This window comes from Vombatus ursinus, unplaced genomic scaffold, assembly GCF_900497805.2.
Source record: "Vombatus ursinus unplaced genomic scaffold, bare-nosed wombat genome assembly UNPS02014946.1, whole genome shotgun sequence".
NCBI lineage: Eukaryota > Metazoa > Chordata > Mammalia > Diprotodontia > Vombatidae > Vombatus > Vombatus ursinus.
The window spans coordinates 1,595,983-1,620,894 of NW_020954724.1; the positions used below are offsets into that span (position 1 = coordinate 1,595,983).

The 24,912-nt window shown below is 33.2% G+C and overlaps 1 protein-coding gene across 1 annotated transcript in view; it reads left to right on the forward strand.

The window, feature by feature from the left end:
* Positions 1–24,912, forward strand: part of CAPZA2 (capping actin protein of muscle Z-line subunit alpha 2) — a 48,628-nt gene that overhangs the window by 15,428 nt on the left and 8,288 nt on the right. The window contains exons 2-6 of the mRNA XM_027845009.1: positions 7,541–7,604; positions 13,585–13,636; positions 20,567–20,630; positions 21,928–22,134; positions 23,095–23,174. Of these exons, the coding sequence (XP_027700810.1) occupies positions 7,541–7,604; positions 13,585–13,636; positions 20,567–20,630; positions 21,928–22,134; positions 23,095–23,174 (467 nt within the window). The remainder of the gene's footprint in view (positions 1–7,540; positions 7,605–13,584; positions 13,637–20,566; positions 20,631–21,927; positions 22,135–23,094; positions 23,175–24,912) is intronic.

Genomic DNA, 24,912 nt, shown 5'->3' on the forward strand with positions numbered 1-24,912 from the left:
ATGATTTAACCTTAAAATGATGAATTTAAATTCCTAGAAGTTCATGAAAACTGTCTGCTAGGTTACAGAAAGATTGTTGTCTGAATTGGTAGAGGTAGGTACTGGCACCAATAAAATTACAGTGCATAAAGCATTCTGGATCATGTATAAACAAATACAAAAAAAGCCATTCTGAAGATTATACACCTTAGCCTTTTGAAGAGGCGTACAAAGAATCTTCATTCAGAAGAACATGTTGTGTTGCCTTAACCATCTTAGATAATTATTGAAATAAATTGCTTAAAATAAGTCTCAAGTTGCTTTGTAATTGTTTCATTTTTCCTTCTTTCTCCTTTCTTATTTTACTAGAGTAAAATTATTTCATTTTAGTTGTTTAGCCCAGTTGAAATTCTTAAAAGGTACATAAAAATATATCATGTTTTCCTTTTCTTTGTTCAATACAAAATAATGGTGAAAACATGATTATATTTTGGGGAAACTAGTAAAGATGTGATAGTGAGGTGCAGAATATAGATCCCCTTTGTTATATAAAGTACAAAAAAATTTCCACTTTGTAACCATCAAAATGTTGGTAACTCAGTGTTGTCACTCATGTAGAGGTGTGGATAATTTTTTCAAGTAGGCTGAAATGATGTTTTAGTTCTTTGCTTCACCACTAGTTAAAATTATGTCAGAAGAGGTAGAATTAGAGAGAAGACCCTGATTCTCTTTTCCTTCCTAGGATAAATCATTGACAGATTTTGAGGATTTTGAAAGCACTGATTTCATAAAAGCAAAAGGGATGGAAAGTTAGAAGGTCTTTTAAAAGTAAGTGTAGGAGAGAATTTATCTGATCATTAGAAGCATAATAAACTATCACACCATAATTTCACCATCAGAATAACAAATAAACAATAGAATTGGTTTTCCTGCACTTGTGATTTACTTTCAATAGATATGTTTTTAAATTAAATTAAAATTAAAGAAATAATTAGTTTATGGAGGCTCAAAAGGGGAAGTTACTGGACTTAAGTAAATTGTGTATTTTTACTTGGTGGATACTCTAGGTTTGTTCCCATTTGTACCAATTTGGGTCTCCTTGCCTTTCATGGTAAGAGGTAGTCTGGCCTAGTCAGTCAGTAAGTACTTATTAAATGCCTACTATGTGCCAGGCACTGTGCTAAGCTTTGTGCCTTAGGCATGCCTAAGGAGTAAGTATTAAGTGGTAGTTTCCTGGAAATGATAATTATGGACCTTATTTAGGAATGTTAATTTAAGAAAGTTAAGCTCAATAGCTAACAATTGCTATTACTGACTAAATTTCTTACCAAATTTGAGCTCATTATTAGGAGAATACATATAGAGTAAAACTGAGCAAGGATTTATCAACATGTATTCACGAAGGGCCTCCTGTGTGTGAGGCACTGGGGATGAAACAATCCCTACTCTCAGGGAGCTTCCATTCTAATGAGAGAAACCAGTACATATTTAAGATGTACAGTGAATATATAAAATGAGTAAATACAAATATATACAAAATAATAAAAGATAACATTGGGAGAAAGGGAAGTAGTATTTTGGGGAAACTTAAATTAAGGCTTCTTGGAAAAAAAAATGGTATTTAAGCTACATCTTAAAGGAAGTCAAAGACTCTGCAAGTGAGAAGTGAGAAAGTAGTATATTCCAGACTTGTGGAAATAGCCAGAGATGAAGTGTCCTATGGGAGAGGGAAACTAATGTCCAGTTAGGCTAGAAAAATGGGTTGGGGCCAGATTGTGTAGGGCTTTAAAAGTTAAACAGAGGAGTTTATATATTTTATCTTAGAGGGAATAGGAAGCCACTTGATTTGATAGAGTAGGAAAGTCACTTGATCAGATTTCTGCTTAGGAAAAGTTACTTTGTCCACATTGTGTAATAATAATAGCTAGCATTTATATAGCACTTTACAGTTTGCAAGATACTTTGTAAATATCTTATTTTCCCTCACCAAAACCCTGGGAAGTAATAAGTGCTGTTATTGTCCCAGTTTTACAGATAAGGAAACTGAGACTAAGAGAAATGAAGTGAGTTGCCCAGGGTTGTATGACCCTGTGTATGTGTATGTGTCTGATGCTAGGTTTGAACTCAAGTTTCTTGACATCCACTCTAACCTGTGGGGAGAGACTTGAGACAGGGAGACTAATTAGGAGACTTAAAATAATTAGTCCAATGATTCTCAAAGTTTTTGGTTTCAGGACCTCTTTTACTCTCTTAAAAATTATTGGGACAGGGCAGCTAGGTGGAGCAGTAGTAGATAGAGCACCTGCCCTGGAGTCAGGAGGACCTGATTTCCAGACACTGTGTGACCTTGGGCAAGTCACTTAACCCCATTGCCTAGCCAAAAAAATTTTTAAAAGTTCATATAAAAATTATTGGGGACCCCAAAGAGCTTTTTTCATGTGGGTTATATCTATAAATATTTACCACATTCTGAAATTAAAATTGATTAATTTTTAAAATGTTTATTCATTAAAAATCATAACAGTAAGTCCCATTACATGTTAACATGGGTAATTTTTTGTTGTTGTTGTTTTTGTTTTTTGTTTCTTTTGTTTTTTTTTTACAGTGCAGTCGGGGTTAAGTGACTTGCCCAGGGTCACACAGCTAGTAAATACCATGTGTCTGAGGTCAGATTTGCACTCAGGTGTTCCTGACTTCAGAGCTGGTGCTCTATCCACTGCGCCACTAGGTAACATTTTAATGAAAAAATAAATTTTCCAAAATTAAAAAAATCTTAGTGAGAAGAATGGCAGTTTTACTTACTTTTGCAAATCTATTTAGTTTTTGGCTTAATAGAAGATACCTGAATTCACTTATCTGCTTCTACATACAGTCTGTCTCAATAATATTTTTTTGGTTGAAATATGTGTAGGAAAGTTCTCCTTATACAAATATATAGTTGGAAAAGAGAGTAGTATTTTTATAGGCAAGTAATGTCTTACTATTATTATGTAAATAGTTTTGACCTTGTGGGCCTCCCCTCAAAGATTTGTGGGTCCTTGTATCATACTTTGAGAACCGATGAAGATAACTGATGTTAAATTATTTTTTAAAAGATAGGAATTTGACATACATTTTAGTGAGATTTTTCAGTAAGGGTTAAAGCAAAAAGATTATTGGTTAATTCAGTTTTAAAATTCAGTTAACTAGAATATCTCAATCTGTAAGCATCTTAGTAATTTGAATTTTTACTGTAAGTAGTAAATATTCATTGTGTACATATAGAGAATAACATATTACAATGACACACTATAAGGGAGAACACTTAGGAATTCAATTTTAGTTGAAGATGGATCATAAATTCAATTTAAAATATCTTAAACATTCCTGGGCAATTTTGCACACGTGAAAGACAAGATAGAAGTCATTTTTATTTTACAGGGTTTTAATGAACCTGGTTTAGAAATAAAAAAATAAGACATCAATTATTGTAGGAACCCAAGCCATGCCGTTACAGCATACAACTGTACAAGAATAGGAAACTATGTACAGATCCAAGTTTAAGAGAAAGTAAAAGGGAATAGATATTAATTTTCTTTATTAGTAGAGAGAATTTTTAAAAGCAGTCACCTTTAGATCGTGGTCCAGCCTAAATCAGAATAGCAGCTCATTTCTTAGTCTCCTAAATTGACTCTGGTATGTATAAATGGAGTAATGGCCACCAAATTACGTCTTTTAAATTTATGTATAAAAATGTATTAGGTGAAATTTCTGAAATATGTTTTGATACCACCATCAAAGTTCGTTCAGAGAAAGTCAGCAGTTGGTGAAAAGGAAGGGGGAATATCATCATACTTGCAAACTACTTAAATTGGTGTTTCCAGTCTCTTGATAGAGAATTTAAGATTTCTCCATGGCAACTTATCTCTCTTTGTAAAGGAACAATAACTGTTGATATTGTATGAAACAGCTAAATAGCAGTGAGTAGAGTGCCGGACTTGGAGTTAATATGACCTGAATTAGAATTCTGCCTCAGGTACATACTGGCTTTTGTGACCGTGGACAAAGCACTTAACCTGCTTCAGTCTCCTCATCTGTAAAATGGAGATAATAGCACTTGTTTCACAAGGTTGTGGAGGTGAAATGAGATAACTTGTAAAGTGCTTTGAAAACCCTAAGGGGCTTTACAAATGCTAACTAGTATTACTATTATTTTGTTGTTATTGTTGAAACTTGGAGTTTTTAGAGAGAGGGTAGTCAATTCCAGTTTTTTCATGTTACATCCTGAATGGAAAACTGAATTTTTTTTTCTCTTCTAAATGGAGTATATGAAATATTCTATTTTTCCTGAATGACTTTTCAGAGAGATTTCTAATAATGAAAATGTAGAAACTGACTTTAACACTTGTTAAATATACAAATATAGAAGAAGCTAGATGGCACAGTGAATAGGGTTGGACTTAAGTCAGGAAGGCCTGAATTTAAATTCTGCCTGAGACACAATGCCTGAGCTGCATTGAGCAAATGACTTAACTGTTCTCATTCTCAGTTTTCTTTTCTGCAAAATGAGGATAATAATGGCATCTACCTTACAGGGCTGTCATCTGGTTCAAATGAAATAACGTGTGTAAAGTCCTTTGCACAACTTAAAGCCTTTTTTAAATGCTAGCTCTATGTAAGGGACATTTTTTGATGGGTTGAGTATAGACACATATCCTTATAATAAGAGTACTTAATATTTAAGATCTAACTTTATATCCAATATTGATTTGTGATGAGTCAACAAACAGAAAGCAGCCATGTGGAAGATCTCATTTATCTTCATATATAATGTGCACAAAAGAATCTGTCAAGTAAAAAAAATAGCAGTGCTGGGCTTGATGATATAACGAGATGGAGATTTTTATGAAGTTCTCTATTGAAAGGTGAACTTTTGACTACATTAGAGATTTCTCTGGTCTAATTTTTGCAACATTCAATTTGTATTACAAAAATCGGAACTATTTAGAAGACAATTTATGTTATTTGAACATAATTACCATGTTCTTAGTAATAAAGCATTGTTTAGTAACTTAAAGAATTTCCTAGTAAGAGTTTAAAGTGAATATTAAGATTTTCATGTAGTACCTGTCTTCAATTTGTTGTTTCCACTTTTAAAATCATTATTTTTAATTTAAATTATAATTTAATTTAAATAGTAATTTTTAATTATTAATTATTTTATTTTTTTATGTTTCTAACCTTGCCTAATTCATTGCCTGGCACAAATGTCAAATGCCAGTTACCCGAACATTTGCAGAACTATAGTAGTAACTTAGAAAAACAACAAAAGTTATTCTTCCCTCTTTAGAGGTCACCTAGAGGAGAGCTTTTGGTGAGGGCAAAAAGAGTTTTAATTAAGATATTGGATATCTATCTGTTCGAGGTGTATCTTCCAATCAGCCTCAGTCCTTAGGAATAGAGTGATGACAGAAACAGCAAAAAACTAATGGCTTTTACTTGGGCCTCCTTTCCTCCCTTTCACTCCCCACTCTTATTATTTCTGAGAGTACTTGTAACTGTCTATGAAGGGTGTTTGAAAGTAATTTTTGCAAATCTCTAGCAACTTGTGGATCTCCTGTTTGGGGAGAGAGCCTGGTTCCTATTTATTACACAGAGTAAGAGTGAGGCTTGTAGAAAGTTCTGACTTCTATTTTTTCTCACATACTTTGAGGCATCACAGAGCCCTCTATGAATCAGTGAATACCACAGGTGTATCGGATTTCTGGAAAGCTTTAATGTCTGATCTGGTTGATCCAGGGATGTTTTGTGGTCTTAGCCTAATATCCTAGGACTTTGCTTCACAAGACACTCCCTTTCAACTAAAAGTATACTTTGGACCTTTACAACAATCACATAAATGATAAGTGCCAGAGTTGTGTGCCTTCCTTCTTTTGCATGTTCTGTTTTCTAGATAGTTCAGTTTAGGACTTCTTTTTTACTTTGAAAACCCTTCCTAATCTCTCCGCCTTCTACCTTTGTAGCCTCTTGCACCTTACTCCCTTCCACGTATTCTGTATTCCATTTCTCCACTCAGTTCCTTGTGCCTGGAATCCTTATCACTGCTTCCTGGCTTCCCTGGCTTTCTGCAAGTCTCAGCTAAAAGCCTATCTTTTTCAAGAAGCCTTTCCCAGTCTTCCTTAATGAGTGCCTTCCCTCCTTGGTTACCTCCAGTTTGTTCTGTGTTATGTTTTTGTTTGTAGATAGTTGTTTGCACTTTGTCTTCACCATTAGATTTGTGAGCTCCTTGAGGACAGGAATTGTTTTTGCCTTTCTTTGTATTCCCAGGGCTTGTGTGGCACATAGTAGGCCCTTTATTAAGTACTTGCTAATCAGAGTCCAAATTGCAAAGCTATAGATAGTGTGTTGAAATTTCAGATGGAGTTTGATGTTTGGCTGTTTTTTAAGCTTAAAATTTAGTGATTTTTGTGTCTTTAACTTATCCATTTTTGTTGGAAATATAAATAGCTATCACCTTAAAATTCCACTAGTTCTCCAAAGATTAATTTACTTTAGTTATCTTATGTCTGGGTTACTATATCTATGTTTTTTCCTATAGTCGTTTACTTAGGCTATGCTTCTCATGATCTTGTTGTAAAAATTATTTCCACAAGCACAATAGGCTCCTGCAAATGAACCAGAAAATGCAGTGGTTGTTGGAGGTTTTTTGTTTGCCTTCTCTTCTTGACTTCTTGCCTTCACAAATACACAAATCTTAATTGTGATTGATTACTAAAAATGTTCAGATTAAAAAGGGACTTTTAGATCAAAACATTTTAATAAAAATGTTTTAAAAATACTTTAAGGTACATGAAGATGAATATCCATCCTCTATGAATATTTCTAAGGTAGTATTCCTGATATTTTGATAATCTTTTAAATTTTTTCATTTTTTTATTATTATGAACATGAATGTTTGGCTTTAATTTACTATTTTAGGCTATTATTGAGAATAACTATTAAGTCTATTCTTGCCTGAAAAATACTTCATTATTTGTGTTAAAGCTCTTTTCCTATCATTTATTTTGTGGCTGAAACTTCTAGGCTGCTGCTCTGGTATCATTTGTGCCTTGAGTACAGTGATAACATTTTTATCCCTTCTTGTTTAGTTTTCCACTACTTTGTGACAGACCCTTTACAATCACTGAATCAATAACTTTTTTCCTTAAAAAAACAGATATGCTTCTTTCATATGTCCAAATAACATACATGTGTTCATGAAAAGTTCACTTTTCTTTGTTTTATACATATTCTGAAGTATCTAAAAAGTTGTTGATAGGAATGAATTTTGGTTATCAGATAGCTTTTAGCATCCAACTTCTAAATGGCATGTTTTGTATTGAATTGTATGTTTTAATCAATATTGATTTTTAAATGACAGTAAATTTGGAATGAATTTTTTCTACTTCCATTAGAACATTCTAATGGTATTTTCAATAGGGCTTTAGTTTTTAAGGTTTTGCTGGTGGTATGCCTTGCTCACCTTCAAAATAGTTGTTCATTTTCATGTGCTATAGTATTAATGTTTTCATTTCTATTTCAGGTGCGCATAGCAGCAAAATTCATCATCCATGCCCCTCCAGGAGAATTTAATGAGGTATTTAATGGTGAGTGTTTTAATTGCTTACTTAATGGTTAGCACAATGAAAAGCACACTGGATTTAGATTTAGAAGACCAGATTTCAAATCCCAATCTCACCTGATTTCTGGCTAAGTTACTTCTACTCTCTGAGCGTATATCTTTATCTTTAAAATCAAGGGCTTGGATTCAGTGGTCTCTGAGGTCTCTTTGAACACTAAATCTGTAAGTCATGATTTTGCCAGTGTATGGTTCCTAAACTAAAACATAATGTAATTGTATCCTTAATGGCTAATAGATTATCTTCATGCATTGTTTTGGCTGAAAAATAATAATTACCTGGCCACCAATATCTGATGGATGAGCCTCTTTCACTTTAGACCATCACTAATCTGAGTTGCTATGTCACATAAGTTGATATGTATTTGTTCTAAGAAGAAAAGTCTTGAACTCTTTCTACCGGTGCAAATCATCACTTTGTCTGCAGCTTATAAATAATTGCCTAGAACACTGAAAAGTTGAAGTAACTTGCCCAGGGTCAGATAGCAGATATGTGTCAGAGGCAGGACTTAAGCAGGCCTTCCTGGCTACAAAACCAGCTTTCTGTCCATGACTCCATAACTTCATATTGCTTCCATAAGTTAGAAAGGGCTTAATTTAACATATATAATGCTGTTTTCTGTTCTTATTTTTATTTATATACTGCTTTAGTCCAAATTAGTTAAGTTTTACAGTAATGACAAAGCAAAATTTTAGAATATTTGAGATCATTTTATCTGCATAAATTTTTTAAAATTGCTATGTAAGAAATTACAGAATTTTTTGTTTTCATTGCAACACATAAGAAATTGCCACTGTTTTTAGGAATCTGATAATGCTAAGTTCAAAAGACCCTTCTTTTTTCTTTTTAGAAGAAATAACTGTCGTTAGCAGATTATCTCCTATCAGGCTGCTTTACTCAGTGCATGAAATAGTAATTACTGATTTTACTTGTACATTTCAAAAAACAGTGCAGACCCAGTTAGCATACTTACTTTGTCCTGGAACCTGTCAGAGGAATAGAGGAAAAAAAGTGATGTGTTTCAGCTTAGATTTCTTTCTGCTACTTTGGAACTTTACTCTTTGAGACAGTAGTAGATTTGAACTGATTTAAATCAATGATCAGGAAGACTCAGTTTAATTTGTTTCTTCTACCAGACATTCTTATTTAACATAACATTGCTTTATATTCTTAATATCAGATGTGTGTAATTTTAGACAGTAGCATACCTTATAAAAAAGGTCTTTTAGCTTATTTTTTTAGTTTTATACAGATGGTGGATGATGATTCAATTTGTATTTAATAAAACAAAATTGAAGATATGTGCTTGTGAAACTGTCTCCTGAACAAGTTAGCAATTAATATTTGCAACATACTTAACTTTCTTCTATTTTTGCCTTTCTATATATCCCCAGCACTTACCACAGTGCCTGGCCATGGTCCTTAGTAGGTGCTTAATAAATGCTTATTGACTTGACCCTTTATTTTAAAAACAACAAAAAGGTCACTTTAGATTGTTTTATTTAAAGATATTTTTGAGTATTCTTAGTATGTATTCTTCAATAAGAAATCTAATTAGTTTAACAAAAGTAATTTTTTAAACTACTATATTTTAGTTTAAAATGGGAAATGCATTTCCTTTTGTACATATGCAGAAATCAAAATCAAGTGGCTCTTTCTAGCTGCATAAGAGACTCCAAAGGAAGAAAACTTTTTTTTTTCCAACAGAATCTGTCATTAAATAAACTGGGTTTTTGCCAGTTCGTTGATGTGGCTCTTATTTATTTATTTAATTTTTAATAAACCAGCAATCATGTTTTCTAGAAGGGTTCAACCTTAGGTCAGAAAATTTAAATTAGTGTTCTGAAAGGATAATTGTGAGATGACCATGTCATAGAAGCATTTCTCCCATAGTTAAAGGATAGTTAATACGTGGCTGTTATACTCAATTAATAAAGTTTTTTTTTTTTCTGAAAAAAGATTACCTGGTTATGATTCCAAATAACTTGTGATATAAATAATCCATGCTCAGTGGTATCTTGGAGTTTTTATCTATTTTGAAGTAAAACGTATTTTAATGTGATTTGTTTGAGTTTTTAAACACAACAACTCACCCTTCTCCCTGGCTCCTTGAAAATTAAAAAAAAAACTAAAATGTAACTGTGATAAATCTATTTATATATTTTTGAAAATCATTAATCTTTTTATCCACTCTAGAAAGTATTAAATAGTTGTAATGCACACATAGTCAACTGAGAAAGACTTTTTTTTTTGAGATTTTTTTTCGGATTTTAAAATTTTAATTTTTTTTCCTGCCTTGAATACATTTTACCACAGCAACTTTCCCCAAATTAATTTGGCAGTGGAATATTTTTGGGCTTAAGATCTATTAACAGCATTAAAATATATTAACATGATACTTGGGAGGGAATATTTGCCATCATACTTGGGTACTGGGGAAAGTTTTAAGCAAAAATAGATTACATCAGTCTTTGTTTCATAATGAAAGAAGTGACTTGTTTGGTCACTTTTCCTGTGAAACTTGCTGGCATCACATTTAGTTGAAGAATTCTGATTTTTAAAATTTTTAATTCTTTGCTATATCAACATTTGATATCATTAAGAAGAAAATACTACTATGACTAGCACTTTTTATGGAACTCTTCATTTGTTGCAAAATAATAGGGTTTTGTGGAACACACTTTAAGAAACATGCCACATAAATAATATACAATATGCTTAAGAAGGCTCAAAAAGAAATGGAAAGTGATAATTTGTCTAGATGTCATTTGAAATTTATTGTAAATTGGCTTTCTTTAGATTGATCATCAACAAAATTTGATCTTTAGAATTGGCAGAAAAGTAATTTTTTTGCCTTTGGGAAAAAAAGAATATGGAGATAATTAAATGTGAACCATATACTGAATAATTATATATTTGAAAGATGGGATCATTTCATTTTCCATTTGCATTACAATCTTTTTCTAAAAAATGTTTTTAACTGGTAATGAAAGTATCTGTTGTGGGTTTTTTTTTTTAATTTACTTTCAGTTTTTTTATTTGTTTCTTTGGTTTTTGGCAGCTGGGTCTCTTTGTCTTATCTGGGCCACAAGTGCAGCAGCCACTCATAGATCAGCTCCCCACACTGAAGAGCACCTAAGCTTGGACATGCTCTCTTTTTCCAACCTAGGCTGGTTTGCTTTTCCTTCTTGATGTCTCATAAAGTCATTAGCTTCCACTTGCCCAATTCTAATTTTTAATGAATTATTAAGGAGTTCTTTTCTTCAGTGAATTTTTGTATATCTTTTTCCATTTGGCCAATTCTGCTTTTTATGGTATTTTTCTCTTTATTGAATTTTTGTGCCTCGTTTACTATTTGGCCTATTCTGTTTTGTTAGGTGTAATTTTTTTTTTTCAGTATTTTTCTTTTTTGTACCTCCTTTACCAAGCTGTTGACCCTTTTTTTGGTTGTTGTTGACTCTTTTTTTATTATTTTCTTGCATCACTCTCATTTCTCTTCCCACTTTTCCCCCTACCTCTCTTACTTGATTTTTAAAATCCTTTTTGAGCCCTTTCGTGGCCTGAGACCAATTCATATTTTTCTTTAAGGCTTGGATATAGGAGTTTTAAATATGTTGTCTTCTTCGCAGTTTGTATTTTGTTCTTTGAGAGAAGGAATTTCTTGTTCATGGTAACAAGCAGGAGGTCGGTGTCATTGGATCAAAGAGTACATGTCCAGGAGTAAGGTATTAAAAGACTGGAAATGCATGAGGGATCTAGGTTATGAAGGGCTTTGGATGTGGAGTAGAGCATTTAGATTTTAATTCTGGAGATGAGATTGAGTAGGGATATGAAATAGTAAGGCCTGTGATTTAGGAAAATCTTTTTAGTGGCTGAATGGAGGATGGATTGGAAGCAGGCAGACCCACCAGTAGGCTATTGCAGTAGTCCATTCATGAGAACCTATCCTAGAGCAATAGTTGTGTCAGAGGAGAGAAGGTGGGAAATAATTTAGGGGTTCATGAGTTCAGTTTCAAACATGTTGAGTTTGAGATGTAGATTAGACATTCATTTTTATGATGTCTGAAAAGCAGTTGGAGATTCAGGATTGGAGGTCAGAAAGAGTTTGAGAAATATCAGCATAGAGATGGTAGTTTTAAATCCATGGGAACTGAGGAGATCATCAAATGAAGTATAGAGAGAGAAAAAAAGAACAACATGATAGAACCCAAGGGCAGCTGTGGTTAGAGAGCATGATTTAGATGAGGATCCAGCAAAGGAGATTGAGAAGAAGCAGTCTGATAGGTAGAAGGAGAAACAGGAGAGAGAAGTGTCTCAGAAACCTGAAGAGTAGAAATTGTTGAGGAGGCAGAGGATGATCAAGAGTATCAAAAGCTACAAGAAGATCAAGGAGAATTAGGATTGAGAAAAGCCATTGGAATTGGAAATTAAGAGATTGAGAGAGCAGTTTGGGTGGAATAAGGTTGGAAGGCAGATTGTAAAAGGATAGGAGAGAAAGTGGAGGCACCTATTGTAGATGGTCTTTTTGAGGAGTTTAGCTAAAAAGAGCAGAAGAGATATAGGACAGTAGTAAGCAGGGATGGAAGGAAATTTAAAAATAAAATTTAGGGGGCAGCTAGGTGGTGCAGTAGATAGAGCTCCAGCCTTGGAGTCAGGAGGACCTGAGTTCAAATCTGGCCTCAAACACATGATACTTACTAGCTGTGTGACCCTGAGCAAGTCACTTAACCCTGATTGCCTCACCATTAAAAAAAAAAAAAAGGAAGAAAAGAAAATTGCCAAGTTCTCTTTATTTTAATAGAGAATGATTCTGATTTATATCTCTAAATATTCATGAAGACTGTTATTTTAAAAGAGTTACGTAAGAAGTCTTCATTGTTTAGTTCTAGTAATTTGAGACTAAATACGATTCTGGACAGTTAGGTTGCGCAGTGGATAGAGTACTGGGCTTAGAGTCAGGAAGACTCCTTTTTTTGAGTTCAGATTTGGCCTCATACACTTTATAGCTGTGTGATCTTAGGCAGGTCAATTAGCCCTGTTTACCTCAGTTTTCTCATCTGTAAAATGAGCTGGAGAAGGAAATGGCAAACACTCCAGTATCTTTGCCAAGAAGATCTCAAAAGGGGTCACAAAGAGTCGGACACAACTGAAAAATGAAAATGAGAAACACCAGCACCACCATTCAATAGTCTAATCAACCAAATCAAAATAGGCCTCTAGACCCCAAAATAATCGGCTGTGGTTTGGCAATAGTTTTAATAAAACCCAAATTGCATGTAATATTCATAATTACATGAGGAGGTGAGGTAAGCATTAGTGACAATATTTTTTAACTGATACAGCCCTCATAAAACCATAATGATGATTAATAGCATAATTATTAACTTACTGACTTTCTGATGATATCACTCTTGGGCATCTTATATCTGCTACCAAAGTGAGGACAACAAAGCGGATAGGGCAGTTTTACAAAAATTAAGTAATTAAATGCATGTGTAGCGTGATTGTCATATTTCAAAGGTGAAAAAGGAGTGCTTGAAGCTAATGACAAGCTTTTTCCTTGTCTGATCACTTTTCTGTAGAGTGGTTACCTGTGGAACTGATGCTAGTATTGTCATATTAAATGGTAGAGGACTTAAAGTGATTACTACAATTACCACATTGTCTTTCTTGTGTCCCTCTCTCCATTTGTCTTATTATTAGGGGATATATTACATTCCTCCTCCATCTAATTGCAGTTTTTTTCTGAGTATAAAATATATGTTAATTTCCTTTGCTTTTTTTCAGAGCCACTTAGGAATTGACCCACTCTCCTCTGGTCAGTTTCTTCAGGGGGGAAAAGCAGAACAAAACTAGTTTTCATTGTTTTGTGTGATTACAGTAATCTTGGTAAACTTTTCAAATATAAACAAATAATGAGATACTTTTAATAAACTTTTTTTTCCAGATGTTCGGTTACTGCTTAATAATGATAATCTTCTCAGGGAAGGGGCAGCTCAGTAAGTACTGGATATTATACTTGCCATATGTAAAAATACTTAGGAATAAAAATGTTTTAAGTATTGCTTGTGTTCACAATTCATTGAATAAAATAGTTGCTGTAATTGTGATTTGGTGTTATTTTAGACAAGAGCTGAATGAATTGGTACTTTGAGTCACAGATAAAAGTAAGAAACCTCTTCCATTCATTTATTTCATATATATATCTATATATGACATAGGGCCATAAGTTCTTTCCAGCATTAATGATAGGATGTACAAATTAACTTTATTTTAAAAACTCTAGTTTTGTAAAAGTCACATAAATATTTTGACTCACAGCATTAGTATTCTCTCTCCCCTTCTTCCTCCCCCCTTATTTAAAGCCAAGGCTCTTAAACCTAACAGGTCATTTCAAAAACCTGACACAAGACAATCAGCCACTGCCACATTTTCCTCTTCCAGGCCCAGAAACATTTCCAGTGAGGACGAAGGTGTGATTATAGAAGCAACCATAAAAGTTACCAACCTCACTCCATTAGTAACTGCTGTCAGTATCCCTAGTTCCTATCAATCTTTATAAAGACTTTGGAGAAATGAAAAATGCAAAAAAAAAAAAAAAAAGGTTGAGGATCACTATGTTAGACTATCATCATGTTACAGATTGAGATTTTGAAAGAACCAAATCTTGCTAAGGATATGTCATAGACCTTTATGGATAATACTGAAGATTTATACTTAGCCTTCTTTTCCTGGCAGTATTCTGTCAAGTCCACACACATATAAGTGGAAATTAAGTAGTCTTCTAGAAGTTGCCTTGTTTTATTTCTCTGGTAATTCTAATATCAAATGCTATATCATTTGTTTCATACTTGTTGGCTCTAATTATGAACTTCTTTGAAATTTTTCAGGCTTGCTTCTTACTCCTTTAGCCTGAAGTGTGTAGATGTGTGTGTGTGTGTGTGTGTGTGTGTGTGTGTCTACATAATATATAGTGATATATTTTAATGATCCTTAACTTTCATAATGCTATAAATGCTGTCATATATATCAAGTGTCACTATAAAATGAATTTGATTTTCATGTGTTTATGGAATCTCATGGGTGTTTCATATGTCCATTTCTAAGACATACTCATAACATGAATATTTTTGTCATCAAAACTATTTGGTATTGGATAAAAAATAGAAGTAGATGATTGGATCAGGCTAGATAAGGACAAATTGAAACAAATGAACTTAACCAGGTTTACTGAGGAGAAAAATAAATTATTTGATGTTAGTATTTGACAAAAACTGCTGAGAAAACAAGAAAGAAAGTTAACAGAACAGATACACCATATTTCACGATAAATTTGAAATAGTTATCCATCTCTGAATGTTTAAAGGCATACCACCAAAAAAAAATTAGATGTTTTGATGTTTTTCCACACTCAAGAGAGAAAGCTTAACTAAATGAGATAGAGGTGATCACAGAAGATAAATAATTTTTATTACATGAAATTGGATACCTTTGAAGAAATAAAATCAACACAAGTAATATAAGAAAGGGTCGATTGGGGGAAAATTTTTTTGCATCAAATATCGTTGACAAAAGTCATTTCATCTATATGTGTTGTGTGTGTGTATCTGTATATCAAATTAATTCAAATGTATATGACTAAGAACCATTAAACAATTAGCAAAAGAATTACAAGTTACTAACATCTATATGAAAGAGTCTCAAAAATTACTAATAAAAATGCAAATCAAAGCAACTCTAAGGTTTAAAGATATCAACAGATGGAATAGTTAGTGTTGAAGGGTTTGTAGAATGAAAGGCACAGTGATGCATATTGTGGAGCTGTGAATTGATCCAATCATTTTGGAAATCAATTTGGAAGTATGGAAATAAAGTGACAAAAATGAGTATATTTTCCAAGAAGATCATTGACAAAAAGAAAGCTCCATATACACCAAAATATTTAAAAGTAACTCTTCTTGTAGTAGCAGAAAAAAAGTAGTTGCCATTGATTGGGAAATAGCTAAACTAATTGTGGCTTGTGAGTGTTATGACTAATACTGCACTTTAAACAACTATGACTATGATAGCAGAGAAGCATGGGAACAATTAAATGAACCAGTGGAAAATGAAGTAAACAGCACCAGAAAAACAATATACACAGTAATTATAACAATGTAAATGGAAAGAACAAAAGAAAATTTGAACTGATCGCTTTATGATTCATTTTTTGCACCAGACTTGGCTCTGAAGGAGCAATATGAGAATGTGCTTCCCTTCCATCTTTGGAGAAGTATGGGGCTGTTGATGGGGAATACTGCATATATAATCATATGTACTGGTTATTTTTACTGAACTGTTTTTTCCCCTCTTTTTTGTATATTCCTACTTAAAAGAGATGGCTCTCTAGATGTCAGAGTACAGATTGGGAGATGAAAGTTATAAAAGATACAAATAAAACGTTTTTTAAAGTAAAAGGGAATATGTTATAGCATGCTGCAGCAGTATATATTATTTTTCTTTTTAAAATATTTTATTGATGCCCTTTTTACCTTATTGCTACTTCTCAATAATTCTCCATCCCCATGTAAAGCTCTACTTTGTAAAAATAAGTACATTTGAGCAATGTACTTATTACTTATTACTACATCTCAGCTGAAATAAACAGACATGTGCTTCACCGTCAAGCCTCTAAAACCATGATTGAGCACTGAGTTGATCAGAGTGCTGAAGTATTTAGGCATTTCATTCTTTTATATTATTGTGGTCGTCGTGTAAATTGTTCTCCTGATTCTGTTTATTTTGTTGTGTGTCCATTTATAAAAGTCTTGCTCTTCTCTGAACTCCTATTTTTTTTTAATGGTGCAAACTACCCATTTGTTAAATTGTTCCCTAGTCAGTGGGTATCCACTTTACTTACAACTATTTGCAGTTGCATTAATTTCTTTTTTAAAATTAATTTTTTTTCAGCAATTACTTTCTCCTCAAAACAATCATAACAAACCCTTGTAACAAATTTATATAAAAAGTTGTTCATTTTTACAGTGTTATTGTTATGTAATTTTTTCTAGTTCACTTCATTTTGCATCAGTTTATTTAAGGATTCCCAGGTTTCTCTGACAATTTTATTTTTATAATATGTCTGCTCTACAGCCCTTTATTTCCTCTGACATTGTCACCACCCTGGTGCAGGCCCTTATCACCTCAGCCCTGGACTATTGCAGCAGTTTTCTAGTTGGTCTACTTGCTACAAGTTTCTCCCCACTCAAGTCCATTCTCCACTCAACTGTCAGACTAATTTTCCTAAAGCCCAGGTCTAGCTGTGTGTGCCCTCTTCGTTAAACTCCATTGCCTTCCTGTCATCTCCAAGATCAAATATAAGATCATCTGGTGTTCAGAGGTCTTTAGAACCTGTCACTACTCTCTTTTTATGTTTATTTATTTATTTATTTTGGCTAGGCAATGGGGTTAAGTTACTTGCCCAGGGTCACACAGCTAGTAAGTGTTATGTGTCTGAGGCCGGATTTGAACTCAAGTCCTCCTGAATCCAGGGCCAGTGCTCTATCGACTGCGCCACCTAGCTGCCCCCACTCCTCTCTTTTTAAGTCTTCTTAATTCTCCTTGCCCCTTGTCCCTCACTCTGTTCTAGTGACACTGACCTCCTTTGCTGTTTTTTGAACAAAACACTTCATGTCTGACTGTCCCCATGCCTGAAATTTTTTCCTTCCTTATCACCTCCTCCTGGCTTCCCTCACTTCTTTCAAGTTCCTGTTAAAATTTTACCTTCTGTAAGAATCCTTTCCAGATCCCTCTTAATACTAGTATACTAGTACCTCCTCTCTGTTGATTATCTCCAGTTTAACCTGTATTCATCTTGTTTGTCCATAGTTATTTTATATATTATCTCATTAGACAGTGAGCTCCTTGAGAGAGCAGGGACTGTCTTTGGTGTTTCTTTGTATCTTCAACACTTTAGCACAATACCTGGCACATAGTAGGCACTTAATAATTGTTGACTATAGATAACTTAGAATTATTTCCTTGAGAACTACCAATTCATATCCTTTGACCATTCATCAATTAGTGAGTGTCTTTTATTTTTGTAAATTTGAATCGGTTCTTTATATATGTTCTCTGATCTTTTTTATCTCCTGTTTTATGATGAACTCTTCCCCGTAGATGGAGGGAAGGAAATAAACATTTATTTATTACCTACTATGCCTTAGGTACTATGTTGAAGCACTTTACAAATATTCTCATTTAATACTCATAAGAACTCTGGGAGGTAGGTACTATTATTTTTCCAATTTACACTCCATTTTACAGTTGAGAAAACTGAGGCAGAGATTAAGTTAATTGCGGGGGGGGGGGGGGGGTCACATAGCTAGTAAGTATCTGAGGCTTGATTTGAACTCAGGTGTTCTGATTCTGGTTCATTGCTCTGTCCTCTGTGATGTCTAGCTGCCTCAGATCCAAAAGGTAATTTCTTTCTTGATGCTCTAATTTGTTTATGTGTCATTTTATATAGTTCATATATCTATTTGGAGCTTATCTTGTTATATGATGTGAGTTGTTGCTGTAAACATAATTGATGTCAGACTGCTTTCCAATTTTCCCAGCAGTTTTTGTTGTATAGTGAGTTCTTACCCCAGTATCCAAAGTGTTTGGGTTTATTGAACCCTAAATTTCTAGGTTCATTTGTTGGCATTATTTTCAAAGTCTGCCCATCGACCATTTACTAACAGCTGTGAGGAATAGAAGTTCATGGGTTGTTTTGTTGTTGTTGATTTAACAGCTGATTATTTAGAGCTAAGATTTGTTTGATATCACATAAAATTTAATACTGAGATACATGACTTAATTTAACTTAGAGAATTGAAGTAATAGCAGGAAGGTTTTTTAATTGATAAATTTGTTTTCAATATAGCATATAAACCATCTTCCCCCTAGTTGAATACTCCACAGATTCTTGAAACTAGATAAAAGAACAAAAACTGGATTTGGAACAAAGAGACTTAGACTTTAGTAGCTTTCCTTTTTATAAAAGGATCATTTACAGTTGTCTTCATTTATGTGGAGTAATTGTATTTATTATTCTTTTAGTTTTTTTTTTTACTCTCCATCATTTCAAAAAAGTCTTTTCTATTTTTAAAAAAATTTATCCATTAACAGTTTGTTTAGTCATTCCCCATTTATTCTTCCTGCAGTTTTAAAACAAATTCATGAAATTAAAAAATAAAAAATATTAAGAGTAAGATTTTTAACTGACACAAAAGATTTAAAGAAGGTAGCAGAGATATCTTTGATTGTATGCAAAGCAATCATTCAATCACACAGAACAAATCAAAATATCCTGCAAAGGTACTGAGAGATTTGTACATTCAAAATGTCCAACTATAAGAATGACTTAACAGTCAAATTCCAATAGATATTCATTCTAAAAGAATGTTTAGTTAAGTTTCTATGAAAATATATCACACATTTTGAGTGAACAGAAACATGAAAGACTTAATTTGTTTAGATTTTTACAAGAAAGGTGGAGAAGGATATTTTTGAGCAAAATAATTACTCTGGGACCCAAGAATGTGCATATCAAAATCATATGAATAAAATGTTTATTTGTTGCTTTAACGTTAGTATTAATTGTGTAAAATTTAACTCATAAGATCAATCACTGTCTGATTCATTAGTAAAAAGCATATGAGAGAACCAGAGTTGATGCAGACAGGGAAAAAGTTTGCTGCTTCCTCATGATAGTGCATTAGATCACAGAGCATTCTGTTAGTTTTTGACTGCAAATATTAAATCACCCACCTTATTTATCAGATGTAACTTTGAATATCCCATCTTTTTTTCTAAAAGTCAAATCCACCTTAAAAGGACAAAAGTTGTATGCTACAGGTTCGCCAAACATTTTCAAGAGGAGTTCTAAAATGTTGTGACCAGCAGCAGAATGATTAGAATAAATATTGTTTAACTTCATAAAGTAACTGCAAAAACATGCCTTGACATTTGACTAAGGCCTAATAAAGTTTCCCAGATTTTTAGATACAATATAACAGTTTATATTTTACTTGTGTCAATATAATATGTTTGTAATATCTCAACTTTTTTTTCTTAATTCAAGTTTTATTTACTGCTTCCTTAAAGGAATGACAAAGAGGCTTGGTTCTCCCTCTGGCCATTGGTGGCTAGAGACAGAAAGGTTATTGACACTCACATCTTGGGGCCTTAAACCACCTCCATGCTCACAGCTTTGTTTCCACCCAGCCCCAGGATGAGTTCCAGTGTCCCACACTGGACTGGATTAAATGCCACCCAAACTGAGCCTGAGAATAGACATAGACACTAATGATTCCCATGCCAGGCAGCTGGGGACTGTACCAGCCTAATTCATCTGACTCCATGCAAGATTGGGCTAATCAGAACAGCTTTGGGAACTGTTTGTAGAGAAGCCTGGTTCTGCAGAGACAGATGGTTTCCTCCAGGGAAATGACAAGAACTCTCCAAGGAGAGGCTGCCACTCTAGGGATAACTATTCTGGTCTTGAGTGAGCATCAGTCAGTACCAGTCTCATTCTGTCTCAAAGTCACAGAACCAATCAGAGGACCTAGATTTCATGCTTACATTTTAATGGAAAATGCAGTTTTTACAGAAAATGACCCTTTTTCTTTTAGGTCTTTAAACGGATAAGAAGCAAGTTATCTAAATTTGTGTTTTTTATTAAAAGACTTATTTTAAGTCTTAATGAAAAAATTTCAGGTTAAAAAAATCAGTAAACTTCAAGATAACAGTGTATTTGGAAATAGTATCATTTAAAACTACTAATAGCTTTTAATGTTAACTTTAGTTCTTTTTCTGTGTGGAATATAAGAATGCATTATTTATTGCATTTAATCTGAAAAAATAAATGGAATGAACTCAAGTGATTTGCCTTTTTCCATTTTTAGTGCATTTGCACAGTATAACTTGGACCAGTTTACTCCAGTAAAAATTGAAGGCTATGAAGAACAGGTATGATAATAATAGTTCATTTATACTGTTTATAAAGGCATAATAGTAACAATACTTAGCTTAATATGTGGTGTTTCAGGATTACTTATTTGGAAGGGCATAGTCTTTGAAAAATTTGAACTATTTTTCTTAAAGAATTTAATTGCTCTAATGTTCTATGCTATCATTGATGCTATAAAATGATTGAATTAAAAACATTAGTCTGAACTTAAAATACCAAAGAGCATTTTGTTACACACAGCAGAACCCCAAAAGAGGGTGATGCCATAAATATCCATATCTAATTAATGTTTTTATTAAATATTTACAATATTTATATTAAAATATATTTTTAAAAAGCAAGCAGTATGAAATAGAAAGTGTGTGTGTGTTATATAGAGTGCTTTTGAAACCTACCCTGCTTATTTGTGCTTCCTTCTTAGATTCCTTCTGTTCTCTTTTGTGCATTTTCAATAGCTTCCTTTTTTGATATCACTATTACTAACCTTCCCCTCTCCACCTCTATTAAAACTTGGGGTGGAAGGGTTAAAAAAATTCCTTTTTAGAAATAATCATAGACAATTAAAACAAATCCACTGACCATGTTTTGGCCACAAAAATGTATGCCTTTTTTTTTTAACCTGTCATCTGTCTCCGAGACAGGAAAACATTTTTACATTCTAGAAAGAGACGGGAAACATTTTTCATCCTGTGTCCACAGGATTGATAAGTGTTCCTATGTCTTTCAAAGTTGTTTTGTTTTGTTTTGTTTGTAATGTTGCTGTCTGTATAATTGTTCTTCTGGTTTTACTCACTTCACTCAGTGTCATTTGTACAACTCAGAATTCTCTCAAATTGTCTGTCTTCATTTCTTTATGGTGTAATAGTATACCATGTCGTTTATATGATGATTTGTCCAGATATTTCCCTGTTGTTTAAGGGGGAATCTAAAGTACTCTCTTTTAAGTTCCTCTTCTTTGCTTTTCTACTCTCCTCCTTTCTCTTCCCTTAGTCTTCCCTTCAGGATCAGGAAACCTGTTTGGATTATTATTGTTTCCTCCTCAGTATTATCCTCCCTCTTAACCTTCTCTTTTCTGCCTGTTTCCCTTTTGAGTTTGTATTTCTTTTGACAACAAGTAGTAATATCTGAGCAGCCTTTATTTTTTAAAATACTCATTTGTCAACTCAGCTGGTGGACCTCATTTTAAAGTTTTCAGTATAAAATTGTGTAGGTTTGGCTTTCATGAAAATAGTTAACTAAAGATATGTTCAAATATGAAATAATACATTTTTTTCAAAATTTATTCTTTTATTGAAGGTATTAATAACAGAGCATGGTGATTTAGGAAATGGAAAATTTCTGGATCCCAAAAATAGGGTCTCTTTCAAATTTGATCATTTAAGAAAGGAAGCTACTGACCCCAGGCCCTACGAAGGTGAAAATGCCATTGAATCTTGGAGACATTCAGTGGAAACTGCTATGAGAGCCTATGTAAAGGAACATTACCCTAATGGGGTCTGCACAGTAAGTAAACAATAGACAAAATAATCTTTAAATAATTTTTTCATAAGTGACAGTAGCATGATGAACTTTTTATTGATTTTTAAAATTGGGCCTTGAAATGCATGACCTAATGAAATGTATAATTTTTCATAACAGTTGAAATTGTATATGTTTGTTACTTTCCATCACCATCCATTAAGTACATATTCCAAATCGTTCTTACTTATTTGCTGAGAAATTCAGTTCAACAAGTATTTTTTAAGTACCTACCATGTTCCAGGCTCTGTGGTATACAAAAGAGAAACCTATGAAGATAAAAGGCTATTGAGCTAGCTGGAATACAAAAATGGTGCTATTTCTACCTGAAAAGCATACTTATTTAGTCATGTCTTCCTATAAAGACTTTTAAAATAATTACTGTATTTATTGTTTCTCAAGCTATTCATTCTAATTAAGATCAAGTGTGGTCTGTGACATTTTTTTATTTTGTTTTTTTTTTTTTGGCTAGGCAGTGGGGTTAAGTGACTTGCCCATGGTCACACAGCTAGTGAGTGTCAAGTGTCTGAGGCCAGATTTGAACTCAGGTCCTCCTGACTCCAAGGCTGGAGCTCTATCCACTGTGCCACCTAGCTGCCCCATTTTTTGTTTTGTTTTGTTTTGTTTTTATGTGACTTTTTTTAAATTACCATTTTTGTACTTGCTTACAGCTTTTTTGGGCAGATCTCTATGAATTTGATTGAATGGATAGAGTTATTGTGCTTTTTACAGTATTTTGTTTTCACAAGCATTTATTGAATAAGTCAAAAGATCTACTTTGAGGAATGTGTTTTCTGTTGTCTACCACATGTGAATAATAATTTCCTTTATTTAATATGTAGCCACCAGTGTATTATGCATTCTCTGAATAATTTAATAATTGCTTAGTGACTGATATTCTATTGTCCTAAACTGAGACTTGCACGTATTTTCTTTGCAACAAAGGTTTATGGTAAAACTATAGATGGACAACAAACCATTATTGCATGCATAGAAAGTCATCAATTTCAAGCAAAAAACTTTTGGTAAGTTCAAGTTATGTCTTTAACGTTTACTGAGGGAGAAATTGTTTGAATCCTCTGCATTGACTGCCTTAGTCCTTGACCATACTTTTTATTAGTAAAAGTGACTAATAGCAATCCAAGTATGGTATAAAATTCAACTTAACTAACCAGAAAGAGTGGATAGATAGATGAATGAATAGATAGGTAAGGAGATAGAGATATAAAGATATATATATGTGTGTGTGCATATGTGTGTATGATAGCATTATTATGTAATGATAGCCAGAAAAATAAAAGGTTATAGGCAATGCCTTCAGGGAAAGGGAATAATAAGTGGTTGGGTATATTTAGAGAGAACTATCTCCAAATGGATATTATACTAGGAGGAGAGAGAGACATAGCCATTTTTTTTTTCCAAGATAAAAAAAAAATCTAGGAAACATCAAATTTTTAATTCCAGAACAATTACTGTTTCTGTTATATGCATTGTAAGATGATGGTACTGGGGAAGAAATTGTAAGGTAGTGTCTATTTCTTAGTTTCAGGGAAAGGTTTTCTAGAAAAATCAAGAGATGTAGTATAAGATGAGGAAAACTTTCTTTTTTAACTTTTCTTTTCTGAGTTGCTGGCCTCTCTTCTCAGATCTTTGATTCCAAAAGGACATTTCCTTAGGAGGGTTGGGTTGTTTAATGGTATGCTTAGACTGACATCTCCTTGGGCACCAGGTCATGAAAGAGTCAAATATGTCTCACATGCTTCAGATGAATAGCAGCTTTTCTTGTTGTCATAATTATTTGCACATGTCTTTCTTCCATATTCCATTCCTTTAGCATGCAGTCCTTGTGATTTAGGTCTACAGCACATTGATCTCTGTATTACCAGTTTCTAGCATGCGCTTTGCCCAGAGCCAACACCAATAGAATATACTAAATTGGAAAATATGTGAATTAAATTGGATAACTCTGCCATTCAGCCTCAAAGCCTAGTTATACCTTTTTAATAAGATATTTTAATATAGTTTACATTTTTTAAATGTATAGGCCTGATACACTTAGGTAAAAATCATTATTACACAGCTCATATTTTTTGGTTAATTCATAGTGTAATCAAAAGAAGATTGCACTTGTCATCAAGGGCTCTGGATTTGTACCCTTCTTTTTAGACACTTATTTTTTGACTCCAATTCAGTTCACCTCTCTGAACTTTAGTTTCCTCATCTGTAAAATGGGCCTTGTAATACTCCCAATACCTGCATGAACTAGGATTGTTATGAGGGAAACACTTGTAAATCTTAAAGTGCTACATAAATGTACTAGTATTACTCCTGTAGTCTCATTGCAGATTTTGAAATGAATGAGCTTTTTTTATTTATTTGAGAAGTGTTTATCAGATACTTATTACATTATAGGCCAAACACTATATTTGTGCTAATCTCTGCCCTCAAGGAGTTTACTTATTGGGGAAAACTATCTATCTATATCTATATCTATTTATTTATATATCTATCTATTTTATAGATATAGATATATAGATATATATCTGTGTATCATGAAGTAAATATAAAATTTATCCAAAGGAATTTGGTGGATAAGGCCAGTGTCAAGGAAGGAGAGATCTGAATAGGCCTTGTATAGGAGGCACATGAGCTGAACCTTGAAGGAAGCTGAGAATTATAAAAGGAAACCTGGAGACCTTAGATATCCTTGATCAGGGAAGACATGGTCATACTTGTATTTTGGTAGCTAAGTGAAAGTTGGAT